The 16,998-nt window shown below is 52.8% G+C and overlaps 1 protein-coding gene across 1 annotated transcript; it reads right to left on the reverse strand.

Moving 5' to 3' along the window:
• Positions 1-254: 254 nt before the first annotated feature.
• STX1B (syntaxin 1B) lies at positions 255-16,874 on the reverse strand. The gene is made up of 10 exons (XM_007950263.2): positions 16,845-16,874; positions 6,848-6,922; positions 6,570-6,669; positions 6,404-6,478; positions 3,885-3,958; positions 3,413-3,521; positions 3,171-3,244; positions 845-982; positions 599-709; positions 255-335 (listed from the first exon to the last, which is right to left on the reverse strand). The coding sequence occupies exons 1-10, from the start codon at positions 16,872-16,874 to the stop codon at positions 255-257; spliced, it is 867 nt and encodes a 288-aa protein (XP_007948454.1).
• Between the last annotated feature and the right edge of the window lie 124 nt (positions 16,875-16,998).

The raw sequence follows: 16,998 nt of genomic DNA on the forward strand, positions 1-16,998 counted from the left end.
GCTGGCGGCATGCATGTTGGTGTGCATGTGTAATCACGCCTGCTGCTATCTACGTGCGGGGACAGGTGGAGTGGTCCATGTCAGGGTGGGGACCAGGAACTCCAGGGTCTGACGTGGGGGGTGGAGGAAGGGGTGGGGCTGCCTGGGTCTGTCTTGGGGGTGAGCCTGGAGCAGGAGGTGGAGTAAAAGGGACGGTGGGGGTATTGCTCCCAATGTGGTGGGGGAGGGGTCTGGGAGAGATGGGGCCGTGGGGTCTACAAGCCCAGCGTGCCCCCAATGGACGACGCCAAGACCACCCCCAGCACCACACAGCAAATGATGATCATGATTTTCTTCTGCAGGCCAGAAAGGGGATGGGGAGGTGGAGAGCAGAGAGAGAGAGAGAGAGAGAGAGGGAGGCAGACAGACAGACAGACAGATAGGGACAAAAAATAGGGAAGGAGGGTGTGAGGAAGAGGGAAGAGAAAACAGAAATAGGAAGAGGTCAGACCCAGAGATAAGGTGCCTCACCTGATTTCATCACTCACCTCAGAGCCCAGGCCCCGCCCACCCGGCTCCCAGCCCGCCAGCCCCCACCAGACGGCCGATCCGGACTCACCCTCCGGGCCTTGCTCTGATATTTCACGGCTTTCTTGGTGTCGGACACAGCCCGCTCCACGTAATCCACAGAATGTTCCACGTTGTACTCAATGCGGTCAATCATCTCACCCTGCAGACCCAGGAGACGGCCCGTGGCGAGGGGCGGGGCCTGGGCTGGAAGAGCCACGCCCCCCCAACTGGGAGCGCCTCAGGCGCTGCCCAGGGTGCCCTACGTGCTTGCGCGCGCGCGTGGCAGAGCCGGTACCTGGCTTTCCACGAGCATGGCCATGTCCACAAACATGTCGTGCAGCTCGCGGATGCTGGTCTCCAGTTTGATGATCTCGTTGTGCCGCGTCTCGATCTCGTTCAGGGCCTGCTTCGTCATCTGCGAGTCCATTTTGATCTGGGGCGGTGAGAAATGGAGAGAGAGCTGCACACCACCCACCCTTTGCCTAAGAACTTGGCCTCTGCAACCAGAGTGCCTGGGCTCCAGTCCAGCTTCACTGACTAGCTGTAACCACGGGGCAACTTAGTTAACCTCTCTGGGCCTTGGTTTCCCCACCTGGAAAGGGTGGGTATCAGCGGCCTAGCACCCAGCTCATAAGACGTCTGTGAAACCTCAGTGAGTTCATGTCTGTACACTGATAACAACAGTACCGGCACACAGTACGCTCTACAGAGTTTATGTTAAACTATAAGAAATGAAGCTTATCTGTCACACACATGCACACACACCACTTCACACACACACCACACCACACCACACCAGGCTCCTTGTGAGCCCAGGGAAGGGGCAAAGATCCAGGCTCCCCTTCTGGCTTCATCTCCCGCACTTTTGTTTTATTATTTTATTTTTATTGTGATTTGGCTGAATGTTTACAGAGCAAATTCATTTTCCATACAGCAGTTCATACACATTTGTCTCATGACATTGACTGCAATTCCCCACAATGTAACAGCTCTCTTCCCACTTCCTCCCCATAGTTACCTCTTCCCTGTGTCCTTCTTTCCTATGCATTCCTGCCCCCTGAGCTATCTCCCTGTGCAAATACTGCCCTTCTGTTCTCTCAAGACTGATCACTCCAAGGAGTGTATCTACCTGATACAAATGTTCATCCCAGATGCCTGTCTATTGTTTGGCTGGAAGCCACAGGAGTGACTTTAGTTCCAGACCTGAAGGGTAACTAGGGGCCATGGTCTTAGAGGTTTCACCAGGCCCTAACAGACCAGTAACCTGGTCTTTTTTTTTTTATGATTTTGAGTTTTGTTCCACATTGTTCTCCCATTCTATCCAGGATCTCCTGCACTGATCCTTTTCTGAGAGGTTGACAGTGGTAGTCAGGCACCATCTAGTTCTGGTCTCATGGTCATATAGGCTGAGGTTCTCATGGTCCACTAGTCCCTTGAACTAACTGTTCCATGTCCCACACATCTTTTAAAAGTGAAAACCATCCAGGGGCCCTTTGGCAAGGGGTCCATTCTCCCTACCTTTATTCATTCTGTGCCCTTTATCCATCTCCCCATGTCCAAATGCTCCTTGTCCTTCAAAGCACAGCTCAATGTCACCTCCACCAGGAAGCCTCCCGACTCCAGTGTTAATCACTCTCAGCTACCATCTCAGGGTCCCCCATCTTTGGCTTGCACAGCCCTTGGCCAAAGTCCATACCACCTTGCATTATAACGTTGAGTTTCTAGTGTATGAAGGTAGGCTAACTGGCAGGGGTCAGCCCTTGTCCATCAAAGTTTCTCTTCTTGGAACCATCCACCAGGCTGCCCGCCATTCTCAGACAGACAGATAGCAGGGGCAAAACTGTCTGGGGGTCTCCTGGGTAACTGGCCCACAATCAATCTGTTCAAAAAGTCAGTTTAATGAAGATGACTTATTCAAATAACAATTTGCTGAAAATTGTTAGCCAATGACTGTACACACTTCAAACCTAGCCTAGAACCCTTAACCGGAGCCATTTTGCCACTAGAAACAGAAACAGATACGGGACTGGGCAGGCCAGGCCAAAAGTCAAAAAAGAGAAGGAAGAACTCTGGTTAGGGGAAAGTCCATCTATTCACATATAAAATGACAGGCCCAAGGCAGTGGGCAAAAGCTTCATCGAAACTACAACTTGTTTCTTTCAATCTTTAAAATTTAGGCAAATTAGTCACTTGCTGAAGTAATGCACCTCACCCCAGTGAGGGAGTCAGCAGAGAATCTTAGTACTTAAGGGCACTGACCCTGAACTAGACCCGGTGGACCCATACGGTGGCTCTGCTCTGCTCGGAGACCTTGGGAAGTTATTGAATCTCTCTGGACCACAGTCTTCTACATCTGTGAAAGGCGGCTCCCTCGAGGGGTTGTTGGGAGGATTAGTCAGTATATGTCAAATGCTTAGAACAGTGCCTGGCACACAGTGAATGTGGACTTGCCGTTATCATGGGGGTGCCTTCCTGCCCTGCCCTCATGGAATTTCCCCAGTTCCCAGTCCAAGGCTGCATGTTATTCCAGGATGGTTTTAGGCCCTTGAGTTCAACCTGGGTTTAGGGAGGAGAGAGGAGTGCTTTCCCAAAGCAGACCCCATCCCCCACCAAGGGCTCACATCATCCGTGAAGATGGCCAGCTTTCCGCTCTCCAGCATGTCCTCCAGCTCTTCATTGGTCGTCGTCCTTCCGGCTGCCAGGAAAAAGGACTCCCTGTTCAGGGGCTGGCCCAGCCTGAGGCCTGAGGTGGTGGGACGTGGCAGGGACCCGGGAGCCCGCCCTCCCACCTGGCCTTAGGCGAGGGAAGGCTGTAGTCTGGAAGAGGGCTGGGGCAGGCCTGGGGAGTTTGGGACACACGCACTGATCTCCAGCTGCCGCTGGATCCGGTCCTTGCAGCGGTCCCGGTACTTGGACTGAGTCGCGTTGTATTCTGTCATTACCTCCACGAACTTCCGGGAGAGTGTGGAGTGCTGAGGCGGTGGGAGGGGCAGACACAACAGGGAGTCAGGCAGGAGGGAACAGAGGGGGTGAGTAGGCCCAGGAGGGGTACCGTTGGGGAATGTGGGCTGAACCAGCCTTCCACCCCTTCTTCAGCTTGGGCTGCCCATTCCAACCTCACAGAAGTTCGCAGCCCCTTAACTCGGCACCTGCACCCTGACCTAAACCAGGTGGCGACCCAGCAAGGGCCCTAGGATGCGGCCACGCCCACTTTCCTCTTAGCCCCTCCCCGGGTGGAGCTCCTCCCTAACCACGCCCCCATGTGGGTCCCGCCCTTGCAGAAGTCAGCCTTAACAACCAGGGCTCTGCTCACCTCGCTTGGCTGCCATTCCTACCTGGGTCTTGCGGATGCGCAGGTCCGCAGAGGAACGGTTCAGTCCCTCCTCCTGTTCAATGCTTTGCTCGATCGCTAGGGAAGAGAGTACGAGGGCACTGGTCGGACACCCGGGCATGTGCGGCAGGGTCCAGCCGACACCCCGAGGCAGCCCTCAGGCCCGCGAAGACATGGCACACGCATGAAGAGGGCGAGCATTAGAGGAACCGGGGTGAGGGTGCAAGAGGCCAGCGTGTAAGGGACAGATGTTTGAGTTGGTTCCAAAGGCAAGTAAGGAAGGGAGAGCCTGAGGTTCGTAGGTCACCAGACAGAAGGGGCTATTTATTCTGGCGGAAAGACTGAGTCCTGGAAAGTCCCATGGGCAGTAAATGCTCCCCCGCCAACCCTGGAGGGGTGTGGGCCCAGTCCACTGGAGGGCTCTGTGCGTCTAAGAGGCTCTCCCCTTTTAATGCCTCTAGAAGTGCCAATGGACGCAGCCTGGGATTTTTTTTTCTAGTGGAAGGTAGACACTTCCCCGGGGGATTCTAGTAGGCACTGTTTCTTTGGAAAATTCTACGTTGAACAGATGGAGGTTCCAATAGAGGAAACAGCCCTTCCCCCCCCCCAGCAAGGTGATCGCCGGGTTATCCCACTTCTAAAGGATGTTCTAGAAAACGCAGATTAACTAGGATTCTTGCTTCCCTAACATCACTCCTGATACTACCATTCAGGTTTTCTTCAAAAAAAAAAAAAGCTGTGCTAAAATCTACTATGCTGGGCATACGCAGCGGGGATGAATCACCAATCACCAGGCCTTCTCAGACCTCACAGGGCCTTGAGGCCATTCTGGAGAAGATCACTTCTCTGTTCTGCGGGCAGCGGGGGAGGTACCGGGCTGGATGGCCCCGTGGCTTCCTTCCTAGCAGCCCGGGCACCGTGGCTGAGTAATAGCTCTGGCCCATCCACTTTGGGAAAAGCACTAGGACACACACCCAGGGGTGTCAGCATGTGTTGAGACCCCGCTGCCAGACTTGGGTGGGCCCAAGCCAGGGAGGAAGAGGGCTGTTACTTGGTCTCGTTGATTGTTACAATAATCCTGGGAGTTCAGCGACATCAGCCTGCGTGTCAGATTGGAAACTGAAGCTCACATTGGGGTATTATACCTCAGTCAAGGTCACACACAATGGCTAAGGTCATGCCACGATATAGCTGGAGGAGGATGGAGAAGAACCTTGTTTTCTTGGAGGCGTGGAAGGTCACCTTCTCTGAGCCACTGTCACTCTCCCTGGCTTCTTTCTTGGCCCATTCTTGACCCCTGAACCAGGGGTCCCTCATGGTTTTATGGGGAGTGTTCAAGGTCAGAGCTGAGCGAGTCCAAAGAGATCACTGAGTCTAGAGGTTTTGAAACTGTGTTGCACAGAACTACTTCCAAGAAGGAACCCCAGGGCTTCCCAACCCCGGTTCAGCCACAACAGCGTTTTATCTGTTGTACATATTAGAGTCCTTTGTAAAGTTTCATTTGGAAAAAACATTTTATTTCCAAAAAAAAGAAAAAACCCTCAGCTTTGAATTGGCTTCGATTTTCCTTCCATACTAATGAGAAAGCTGAGGGCAGAGGACCTGTGTGGAGTGAACTGATGGTGGACTTTGCACTCTCTGCCTAGGTTTGAACTTAATGTGCTCCCAGCTTAGAGGATGTTCCGTTCCAGCAAATTCTCCTGAGTGCAAAGGGTGTTTGTTTTTACAAATCACCGTTAGAGGTTCACACATGGTCTCCCCATGAATCCAGGAGGACATGGAGTTCATGCCCCCATCTTCCTGGACCAAGGTCAGGGCACTCAGGGCCAGCTGTCTGGAATAGCGCCTTTTCCCCAGAGCCTAGCAATGTGCCTGGGACTAGGTGCCTGGTAAATGTTTTCTGATGCTGAATTACTGTGAGCCTACAAATTAGCATCACAGCAACACTGCTATTCCCCTGGCGCCGGCAGACAAGGAGGTTTCCAACCCACAATGCTTTGGGGCAGGGTAGTTATTACCAGCACCCAGGTCCTTAAATTAGAGTGAATACATGAGCAATTGGCAGGTCCCACCTGAAAGCTTGCCAGCCCCTGATGTCAGCCACACAGTCCAATCTGTCCTGAGCTAAGGCCACCAGTTCAGAAGCATTTGCTGAGCCCACCTGCTGGGTTCTTAGTGCAATGCTGGGCACTAAGCATTATCCCCACTATTTCTGGGGAAATGAGGGCTTAACGAAACCAAAGTCACTTGGAAGACACGGTATTTTTTCTGGTAGATGAACGCTGGTTTCATGCTGATGGAACCAACAGAGCTCAGGACCTATTTGGACAGAAACCCTCCCCTCTCTCATTTCCCCAGACTCTGGAGCAAAGGGGTGGGGGAATCTAGGGTTTGGTGCTTTCTCATTGTTCAGGAATTTGGCTCATGGAACTTTATAGACAGTCCCTTATTTCCATAAGGACTTTTCTGTCCAATGGGGAGCCAAATTCTTTCATTCCCTGGTCAGGGGATTACATTCCTCACCTTTCAACTTGGACCGAACCTTGTTGGCCGTCTTCTTGATGTCTGCAGTGAGGTCCTCTAGCTCCTGTTTGGTCTCTGGGGGAAGAGGAAGGGCACATGAGAAGCCTGGTGGGACCCAGACCCCTTCTTCTCCTGCCCCACCAGCCCTCTGACAGGAAGCACTCACTCTCGTCTGGGTTGGGGGCAGCCAGGATGGCGCTATGCTGTTTTTTCACCTGCTCCACATCCTCTGACAGCTTCTCAATGCAGCCCCGGATCTCTTCCACCTGGGGCAGAAAACTGGCTCTACCCAACCAAGTCGCTGGGCCAGACAAGGGCACCCAGGGGCCAGGAGCAGAGAGGGGTTGGTGAAAGGCCAGGGAGGGAGCAGAAGTAAGGGAGGGGCAGGAAGAAGGAACCCATTGACCAGGGGTTGGGGCTGGGGACACTGGGAGGTTCAGTTACCTGTTCAAAGAACTCATCCATAAAGTGGTCCCGGTCCACATGGACCACCTCCTCTTCATCATCACTGTCTTTTGCCTGGGAGGCAAAGAAAGGTTGACTCTATGGGCAGGTCTTACCCTGGTCCCCAAGGCTGACACTCTAGCTCTCTGGCCCTCTCCCCACCACACACACATATATGCTCCCAGCTCTAGGCTCAGAAAAGGCATCTTGGGAGGAGTTCTATGCAGGGTGAACGGCAAGGGTGATAACCACTCACGATGAACACTGAGTATCTTGTGGAACAAGAGTCCTGGAGGTCAGGGAAGCTGTGAGCTCAACGGGCATCTTGGCAGGAACCCATGAAAGATGCATGTTCTAAACACACATAGCCCTGTGGAGGCCGAGCTGCCCTCGGAAGGTAGGGGGTGCGGTTGGGGCAGTTGTTACTGATCAACCAGTATGGCGGTATTTTACTTTTTAACAACCAGCTTAATGTCAGTTCAAACCCAGCAGCCACTCCCTGGAAGGAAGATTGCACAATCTGCTTCCGTAGAGATACTGCCTCGGAAACCCAAGGAGGGGTCCCTATGAGTCGGATGGACTCAACGGCAGTTGAGTTTGGTTTGGAAATGTCATCCTGCATTATACTTTTGGCTCTAGTCTGGAAGGGGTCTGGAATGGAGTTCCAGGGGCCTGAACCACTCTGCCACCACCCCCAGCCTTCTTTTACTCTTCTCTTCCCTTCCAGCCTCCACTCAGTCAGCCGCGTCCCCTGTGCAAGGTCACTGGCAGGCACCAAGTTAAGCAAGGACAGCCAGGCCCAGTGAGGGCTGGTGGAGAGACCCAGGCAGCATCCTGGTCCCCCCTCACTCCCTGCATCACTCCCTGCATCTTCCTCCGCACCCTCTCTCGCCTCCACTCAGCCGCTCTGCCCCCTCCAGATTCTTCTCTTCTCGGAATATTCGCTCCTTACATCCAGCCCCTTCCAACTTCACACCCACTTACTCTCACTTGCTCGGATTTCCCAATTGCAACCTGCAGCTGCTCAGCACTCCACCCCCAGGGTGCAGAGAGACACAAAGGGATTCACCCACCCACACAGCCACTGCCACCGCCACCGCCAGACAGACCAGTGACACCGACAGAAGGGCTGACAGGCAGGCCCACAGAAATAGGCCCACTGGCACCCACACAGAGATACACTGACATGCTGACGCCCACCCTCACGCAGACCCACCGCAAAGCCACACGCTGACATGCATGGACACACAGCTGTTCACTGCACCCTAGGGACATTCAGGCAGGCCCTGGCCTATTTCCTCTATGAGCCTCCGGTCTGCACACTCATTCAGAGCCAGGCAAGCTTCCCAGCACTCCACACTCCTGGCTCCAGACTCTCGTCTGCTTGGGACAGAGGTCTGAGGGCCAAAACTGAACCCGTCAAGTTTAATTACGCCTTGAAGCCCTACTCAGCCCCAGTGGAAACTTAAACACAGTTCACTCTGATTTCCAGAAAGAACCTAGCCAGAACTCAGACCTGAATGGCATCAAGACAGCATCCAAACAGAGCCTACCTAGGGTGGGACCAGCTGGAATCTAAGAAGAAGAGAACACACAGAGAACCTTGACAGGGCCCGAGCAGGTTGCACATAGCAACTGACAGAACCCAGCCAGGCTGAGACAGCTCTTACCCAGCTCAGAAGCCTAGGGAGGGCCAGATGGGACCTCGATGGAATCTAGACAGCCCTAAAAACTCAGAATCCACAGAACCCAGAAAAGCCCGTGCAGTACCGCAGAGACCTCCAGTCAGACACTCCCGAAGGCACCCAGCTTCTCACCCTACCCCTGCCCGGATGGAACCTCAGGGTTCTTCCCACAGACACTGGGCATTTAATTTCCACATAACCCCAGATGGCTGCCTGGAAAGGGCAGCACCTCTGCCTCTGCCCACAGCTGTCCCCAGAAGGTGGGGTACAACCAGGTGGGTGTTGGAGATGCTGACAGGACATCTGGCTTCACTTGACTCAGGACCACCCAAGACACACCTTGACCCTGAGAGGCTCTGGGGTGCTGGGCTCATCGCTGAGGACCCACTGGCCTTCCATGATGGTCTCTCCCTTCTCTGTCCTCAAAAAGCCAGCTGCCCCATGAGGTCTCCTTCCTCTGGAGGCAAAGGTCATTCCTCTGCACTTTCTCTGAGTTCACTCATTCACCCGGCTCTCAGCCCAGCTGTGTGCAGGTCAGGAGGCCTGGGTTTGTTTTTTTTTTTCCCCCCTTTCCATACTGGTTGCTATGAGTCACAGAGTTTAGGAAGTTCTTCTGTCTCTCCTGTTGTTCCCAGGGCAGTTTCCTTAGACTCTGCCCAGGGGTGTCGTGGGATTCCTGTTTACTTGGCTCTGAGAGAGGAAGAAATGAGAGGGACTCACGTGGGATTGATTTGGTAAGACATCTACAAGGAGAACTAGTCATCCTTCCTGGTTTTCCGAGCCCTTCTATACCCATAATCCCTTTTGAGCCTCACTCCCATAGTCCTTTGAAACAGGCTGAGCAAATACCATTGTCTTCATTTCACAGAGCAGGGGACAGGTCAGAGGGGGAAAGGTAAGTGACTTGCCCAAGGGCACACAGGCTGGGCGGGGCCTGGGAGCTGTGGCATCTAGGATATGCCTTCCTTGCAGCCCCTTCTAGGACTTGAGACCAGGGCGGCCTCCTCCCGGTGACTCTGCCACCAGCTCTCACATCTAGGGCCCAACCTGGATGGGGCTCCGTGCCCTGAAAATCGAGCATAATATCATTTGATAGCACTTTTTGCATAGGTCTTCCATTCTTGGTATCTCATTTAATCTTCATTAAAACTCTGTGAGGATCGCTGGCCAGCATGCTTCGGATCATGCAGACATTCACACAGCAGGTTACAGTGGGCTGGGTACCACTTTCTATGCTGTATATAGTCACCCATCTAATTCTTGCAACAAGGAGCTCTGGTGGTGTAGTGGTTAAGGCATTTGGCTGCCAGCCAGAAGGTTGGCAGTTCAAACCCACCAGCTGCTCCATGGAACAAGACGAAGCAATCTACTTCCATACAGATTTACCACCTTGGAAACCCAATGGGGATACTATGAATCGGAATTGACTCAACGGCAGTGGGTTTTAATTCTTTCTTTTTTTTTTTTTTTTATTTTTATTGTAATTTGGGTTAAAATTTACAGAGCAAATTCATTTTCCATATAGGAGTTCATTCAAATTTTGTTTCATGACATTGACTGCAATTCCCCACCATGTAACAACTCTCTCCCTACTTCCTCCCTGTAGTTACCTGTTCCCTGTGTCCTTCTTTCCTATGCATTTCTGCCCCCTGAGCTATTCCCTGTGCAATTACTGCCCTTCTGTTCTCCCATGATTGCTCATTTCTTAGGAGTGTATCTACCTAGTGTGAATGTTCACCCTATATGCCTGTCTACTGTTTGGCTGGAAGCCACCGGAGTGAACTTAATTCCAGGCCTGAAGGGTAACTAGGGGCCATAGTCTCGAGGGTTTCACCAGGCTCTATCAGAATAGCTCTATGGGGGTTCTGGTGGCGTAGTGCCTAAGGCATTTGACTGCTAACCAGAAGGTTGGCAGTTCAAACCCACCACCACTCCTTGGAAGGAATACTGGGCAATCTACTTCTGTAGTGATACTGCCTTGGAAACCCAAGGAGGGGTTGCTATGAGTCCGGACTGACTCGATGGCAGTGAATTTTTTTTTTTTTTTTTTATCAGAGTAGTAAGAGTGGATTTTAATTCTTACAACAGCACCCTGAGGTGGGTAGCATTATAACCTGCTTTTATAGATGGGGAAACTGAGGCATAAAGAGGCTAAATAGCTTGTCCCAGGCCAGCAGCTAGAAAGGTTGCTTGATTTCTCCTCTCTGAGCCTCAGTTTCCGTATGTGTAAGGTAGCAACCATGCTGTCTACCCCAAACGGCAATAGCGGTCGGGGGAGGCAACGAGGCCAACCAGAAAAGATGCCTGATGCCACCAGAGAGACTAAGTGCCCAGTGAGCTCTAGCTATACCCTCGTCCCTCCATCCCCATGTTCCAGATGAGGAACTGAGCTCAGAGAGGCTGCCTGCCTAAGGCTTCACAGCAGATAAGGCCAGAGATTGGCCTGAACCCAGGGCTGTCTGGTGGCAAATCCCAGATGCTTTCCCCACCCCTCATCCTGCTGAGAGATAGCAGTCCTCCTATTCCCACCTGGCCCCTAAGAGCCTGCTCTGCTCCGTCCAGGCTGTTGAACTCCCACGGCCAGGGCAGAAAATCAGTAAGAAGGGCCCCCCATCTATGTTGTGGAGCTGCGGGAAGAACTCAGGCAGGAAGCCATGAGTTCCAGCCCGTGGTTGCCTTGTGACCGTAGGCATACCTCAGCACCTCTCTGGCCCCCAGCTCCAGCACCTATGCAAAGGGCAGGCTGGCGTGTGCTCCTCGGGGGCCCTCCCTGCTCTGAGGTATGGCCACACAGCAGTAAGGACAGCCTCCATTTCTGGAGGAAGTTGGGCTCAGCCTCAAAGAAGACAGGCTTTGGGCAAATGAGTACAGGAAGCCGATGGGCAAATGTGCCCTGATGCAGTTTTCTGCAGTTACAGGAAGACAATTCCTGCCTCACTTCCTCACATGCAAATGAGGAAGACAATCATATGTACGTCTAACACATATGTACTGATTACCAGGGGCAGGCCTCTTACTCTGCTCTGAACTTCCCCTTTAATCCTTACAACCACCCCATGGGGTAAGTCCTATTCTTATCCCCCTCTGACAGATAAGGAAACGGAGACAAGGAGAGATTAAGTAACTTGTCCAAGATTACACAGTTGATGGGGTGGTGGTGCCTGGATTTGAACTGAAGCTCTCTACTCTTGACTGTTCATTGATTCTCGAAGGCTTAAAAGGATGCAGTGAGACTGTGGAGAGTCCCTGGGTACCTTCTGAAGCCTTCTCGGAGATAGGGGACATCCAATCCAAACCTCTAGCTTCAGTCTGGCCTCCTCGGGGCCCCTCAAAGTCCAGGCTTTCCGTATCACAGACCCCAACATCCTTGTGGAGTGTGTTGATGGGGAGACAACATGGATATACAGAGATGGAAGGAGGAGACGGACAAGTGAGACAGCAAATCGGTGACCAAAGAGACAGATGGGAAGATGGTGACACAAACACACAGACGGTGACCAAAACAGAGGTGGAAAGAGACTGGAACTGGGGGATAGCAAAGCCCTAGAGTGTGTGTGTGTATGTTAACACACACACAACCACTCACAGGTGCTTCTCACGGGTGTAGTGTCCTTTGATCTAGTGGCAGCAGCCTCACACTGCACCCTCCCCACACCAAGTTTCTGTCCGTCTGTCTCCCTGGCCTGGGTTACTCCTCCTTCCTTTCTCTCCCCCAGCCTCCACTCCCACTTCTCTCCTCCATCTTCCTGCCTTGGTCACTTCTTCCCTCTGCCCCACTGAGTCATTCATTCATCTCACAAGTATGTATGGTTTGTGCCAAGCTGTCGTCTGGGTGCAGGGGATACCTTGATGAACAAGACAGGCAAGGAAAGGCCCTGCTAACATTCCAGTGGGGAGAGACAAACAATGAAAAATAAACAAAGTAGTTTCAGATTGTGCTAAATAGTGGCAGGAAATAGACAGGGAGATGTGATCCGAGAAAAACGGGAATCAGGAGAGGCTACTTTTTATACAGGATGGTCAGGGAGGGTCTTTCTGCTGAAGTGACATTGGAGCTGAGTCCAAAAGGAACCAACCATGCCATAATCTAAAGGAAACAGTATTCAAGGCAGGGGACAGCAGCCCAGGCAGAGAAAACTGTTCTAGTGAGAGGGAACAGTGTTCCAGGCAGAAGGCACAGCATTCTAGGTAGAGGGACCAGCATTCCAGGTAGAGAGAACAGCATTCTGAGCAGAGGGCACAGCATTTCAGCTAGAGGGACCAGCATTCCAGGTAGAGAGAACAGCATTCTGAGCAGAGGGCACAGCATTTCAGCTAGAGGGACCAGCATTCCAGGTAGAGAGAACAGCATTCTGAGCAGAGGCAACAGGAAAGCTCCTAAAGCAGCGATGAACTTGGCATGTTTGAATGGCAGAAAGAAGTCCAGTGCAGCTGGATGATATAAGCCATTACCTAGGGTTCCCTTGATCCTTGCCCATCTTTCTCACACGATGGGCCCCTCTTTCCTGCTGTCATTTCAGGTCTCCATTTATCAAGTACTTACTGTACCTGCCCACACCTGAGTGCTGCACCTGCTCAGGGTATGTGGCCTGTCCTATGGTGGCCCCATTCCCATCCAGCCTCAAATGCAAGCCCTCACCTCTCCTCCGTTTCAGCTTCTTCTCACCTCTCTTCCTAGTCTCTCCACTCCCCCATTTCTCCTGCCCTCCCCTCCACATTGCTTTTTCTTCCCGACCTTCCTCTCTACCTCGTTTGCTCCCCATCTTCTCCTCTGGAGCCCCATCCCTAGCCTCACTCTTTGGACTCTGAGACCCCCTACTCAGCTGACTAACACCCAACTGAAGCCTCCACATCCAGCCCAGCACCTCCCAGTTCCCAGCCATAGGTGCTTGGTACACTGGAGACAGAAAACCCCAGTTCCACCACGGCTGTGTCGTTACTAGCTATGTGACCTTGGCCAAGTCAGTTTACCTCTGTGGTCCCCAAATTACTCAAAAATAAATTGAGAGGCATATCCTGCCCACCCCAGGGGGCTGAGATGAGGTTCTAGGGAAATACACAAGTCATCTGTGGAACAACAAACACTCATAGAACATTGCTGTATGCCAGCTCCTCTTCCAGGCACTTCACAGATGTTAACTAAGTTTAACTCTCAGAACAACCCTGCAAAACAAGTATCATAATTACCAGCAACTCACAGATGAAGAAACTGAGGACCAGAGAGGTTAAGCAAATTGCCCAAGGTCACACAGGAAGTAGCAAAGCTGGAATTTGAATCCAGACAGTCTGTGTTCTCAACGACTATGTGATAAACAGACCTGAGAAACCATTGGGAACTCCAAGGTCCTGATGGAGAGACAATCAGGGCCCCTCCCACCACTGGCCCTTTAGCTTCTCCCAGCATCCTCCAGACCCTCCTCCTAAGCCCCCATGCTCTGCCCAGTTTCCCCCACCTACCAGCCTCCCTGCTCTCGACTCTGGCGGACAGACCCTCCCACTCCTTACATCTGGCAGCTTCTTCCCGCCTCCTCCCAAGTCTCCAGTTTCCCTGAGCTGTGACTAACACCAAGCCTATCAGCATTCACCCAGCCCCCAGCAACCTCCCGCTGACAGGATTCCTCACTTCTGGCCAGGGGCATCTGACCCTCCAAGAAGGGCTCTCTGCTCCCTGTCTCCCCTCCACCCTGTCTCATCCCTCTTTTCCTCCTTCTCCCTCTAATTCCATCACCACCTCACCCAAATTGACTTTCCATTTCTCAGTTTTTTTGAGTCATGGAACAGTCTTGGCAGCAAGGTCCAAAACCAAACCAAATTCACTGCCATCGAGCTGATTCCAAGTCCTAACGAGCCTCACTGGGTTTCTGAGGCAGCAAATCTTAGCGGAAGTAGATTGCCCCATCTTCCTTCCACAGAGCGGCTGATGGGTTTGAACTGCCAACCTTCTGGTTAGCAGGCAAGGGCCTTTAGGTACTGAGCCACCAGATCCCCCTTGGCAGCAGGGTATCTGGATTCAAATCCACGTCCCTCACAGTATGACCTTGGGCAAATTGTTTTAACAACTCCACGGTTTTCCCACTTAGAGAAGAAGGCAGGCCCCCTACCTCACCAGGAGGTCGGTAAGCGTCTAGAGAGTTGCTCTGAAACCTGCACCTGAACAGAAAGGGAATGAACCACACTGAAATTGAACCTTGCCTTTTACTAGCTGAAGTCATCCTGGTGGTGGAATGGTTAAGGCATCTGACTGCTACCCAAAAGGCTGGTAGTTCAAAGCCACTCCACGGACAAAAGATGAGGCAGTCTGCTTCCGGCAAGGTTTACAGCCTTGGAAACCCAGTGGGGTCGCTTGTGAGTCAGAAGGGACTGCATGGCAGTGAGTTTGGTTTTGGTTTTACCAGCTGTGTGACCTTGGTCAAGTTAACTTAACATTTCTGGGTCTCAGTTTTCTCTTCTACAAAATGGTCACAGTGACCAATTTTTTGTTATATGTATTTTACCACAATACTTTTGTTGTTGTTGACTTTGTTTTTGTTGTTGATTTGTGACTGAGGACACCCCAGGTGGGACAGAGCAGTTCTCTTGGCTGGGCTCTTCAGAGAGCTAGATGCCAGGCCTGTTTCTGCCGCTGGGGGATTTGAATCACGAGGCTTTTGGTTCCTAGGACAGCGCAAACTGCTTGTGACACCCAGGGCCCTTAATCATTTTTTTAATTTAAAAAAAAAGGGGGGGTTAGCTAATACTGGTAACCAGCTTTCTAGGGTTGCTGTGAGGATCAAAATGAGTTAATATGTGCAAAACACTTAGAACAGTGCCTGGCCTGTGAGCATTGTTATCCTTACTGTCATTTTCCTGGTGCCTGAGAATAGACTCAGGAAAAGTTTAATAAAAAAAAAAACGAACCTTCAAAATTCCCTCCTCCAATCACCAGTTCCTCCTTTGTTCCTACTTGTCTCTCCCCAGAATCAACAGTCTCCAAGGCCCTTCCCTTGGTCTTTCTGGACTCTGTTCCCTAACCCCAAAAGCCAGGAGGCAAGTCAAAGGCAGTGTTCTTTACCCCCAGGGTTGAGAACCCTGTTACAAAGGTCAGAAAAGCGGAGACACATGTCAACTTGGCAGCGGCAAAGTTGGATTCCAGCATGACTCCCACCCGCAGGCACTGGTTCAGCAGCCTTAGGCTAGTCTCTTCCCATCAGTTTCCAAACCTCAGTCCCCTCATCTGTCAAATGGGCTTATAGCCCCCCCCGCCCCCCGCCGTACCAACCAACAGGCTTTTGGTAAGGACCCAGTGCATCAGGATACATTGGCTGAGACCAGTATTTTCATGAATGCAACACCACAGGCCATGCGCACACGCCAGAGTGTCAGCTCTGCCTCCCCATGCCCCGGGTCATCTCTCCAAATCCCCCAGCATCCTCCCTGCCCCAGAAACCGTCCTCATCAATCCCCCACTCCCAGCCCCTCCAAACACCAGGCTCCACTGCAGACACCAAGGGCCTCCCTCCTCCCCAGCACCCAAACACAACTAACTGCCTGGCCAGACTCTTGGAAGCAGGCCTCTTGGGGCCTGCAGCCCCGGGGCCCACATCAGCCTCTCGCCCACCCCAACTGTTCCCGATGTCCCAGTTCCCCCCAGCAGAGCACAGCCTAATTCCAGGGGCCTGAGCGTGCTACCTCCTCCCTCTCTCCTATGCACCCCCATCTCCCACCTCTAGGGTCACCTCATCTCAGGCCCTGGCTGTCCAGCTGAGGCCACCCCTTCCGTCTCTATCTCACTGAACGGTGTCCCCTACCCATTGGGAACACACACACACTCGCATGTGCACACACACACACAAACACACACACACTTCATTCACTGCCAGTTGTCGGCATCTTGGTCCCAACCTGTGTCCTTCCCCACAGCATCCCCGAAATCTGGGTCCTGCTAGAGTAACCACCCCCATCTTTCTAATTTGGCCAATCTGCCCAGGGGGTGACAGGACCTCCAGCCTGCCCATAATTCCCCTCTCCCCATCCTCAGATTAGACCCTGGGGCTGTCCTAGGGATAGGGGGTGTCTGGGGCCCCTGAGACTTCTCCTGCCCCCTTGTGCCTTAATGGCTTCCAGCCTCTTCCAGCCACTGTCCCCAAAACGCAGGTTCACTGGAGACATCAGGTGCCTCGAGGTATTGGGAGCTCTCGGATATTGGGGGGCCTCGGCCACCAACCTCCACTCTCATCTTTCGCCCCCACGTCCCAGCGCCTCCCCCACTCCATCCCCACGCGCTTCCCAAATATTGGGGTCCCGCCCCCCATTTTTCTCCACCCCAAGCTCACACTCCGCAGCTCCTGAGTCCGATCCTTCATCCTGCGACGGCTCCTCCTCCTCCTCGTCCTCCTGCCTCCGCTCTTGTTCCCGGCCTCCTGCCTGGGTGCTGGGGGCCGGGGTCTAGGGGCGCCGGGGGGCACCGGAGCCGCTGGAGGGGGCCCG

This window comes from Orycteropus afer, unplaced genomic scaffold (genome assembly GCF_000298275.1).
Source record: "Orycteropus afer afer isolate SDZICR_OR568_19922 unplaced genomic scaffold, OryAfe1.0 scaffold00266, whole genome shotgun sequence".
Classification (NCBI taxonomy): Eukaryota; Metazoa; Chordata; class Mammalia; order Tubulidentata; family Orycteropodidae; genus Orycteropus; species Orycteropus afer.

Bases quoted from the DNA above. Each gene is read 5' to 3' on its own strand.
- STX1B (XM_007950263.2), bottom strand. From the start codon at position 16,874: ATGAAGGATCGGACTCAGGAGCTGCGGAGT. The intron at 6,923-16,844 runs GTGAGCTTGGGG...TTTGCCTCCCAG, and splicing joins GGACTCAGGAGCTGCGGAGT to GCAAAAGACAGTGATGATGA. The intron at 3,245-3,412 runs GTGCGTGTGTCC...TTTTCCTGGCAG, and splicing joins CCAGCGGCAGCTGGAGATCA to CCGGAAGGACGACGACCAAT.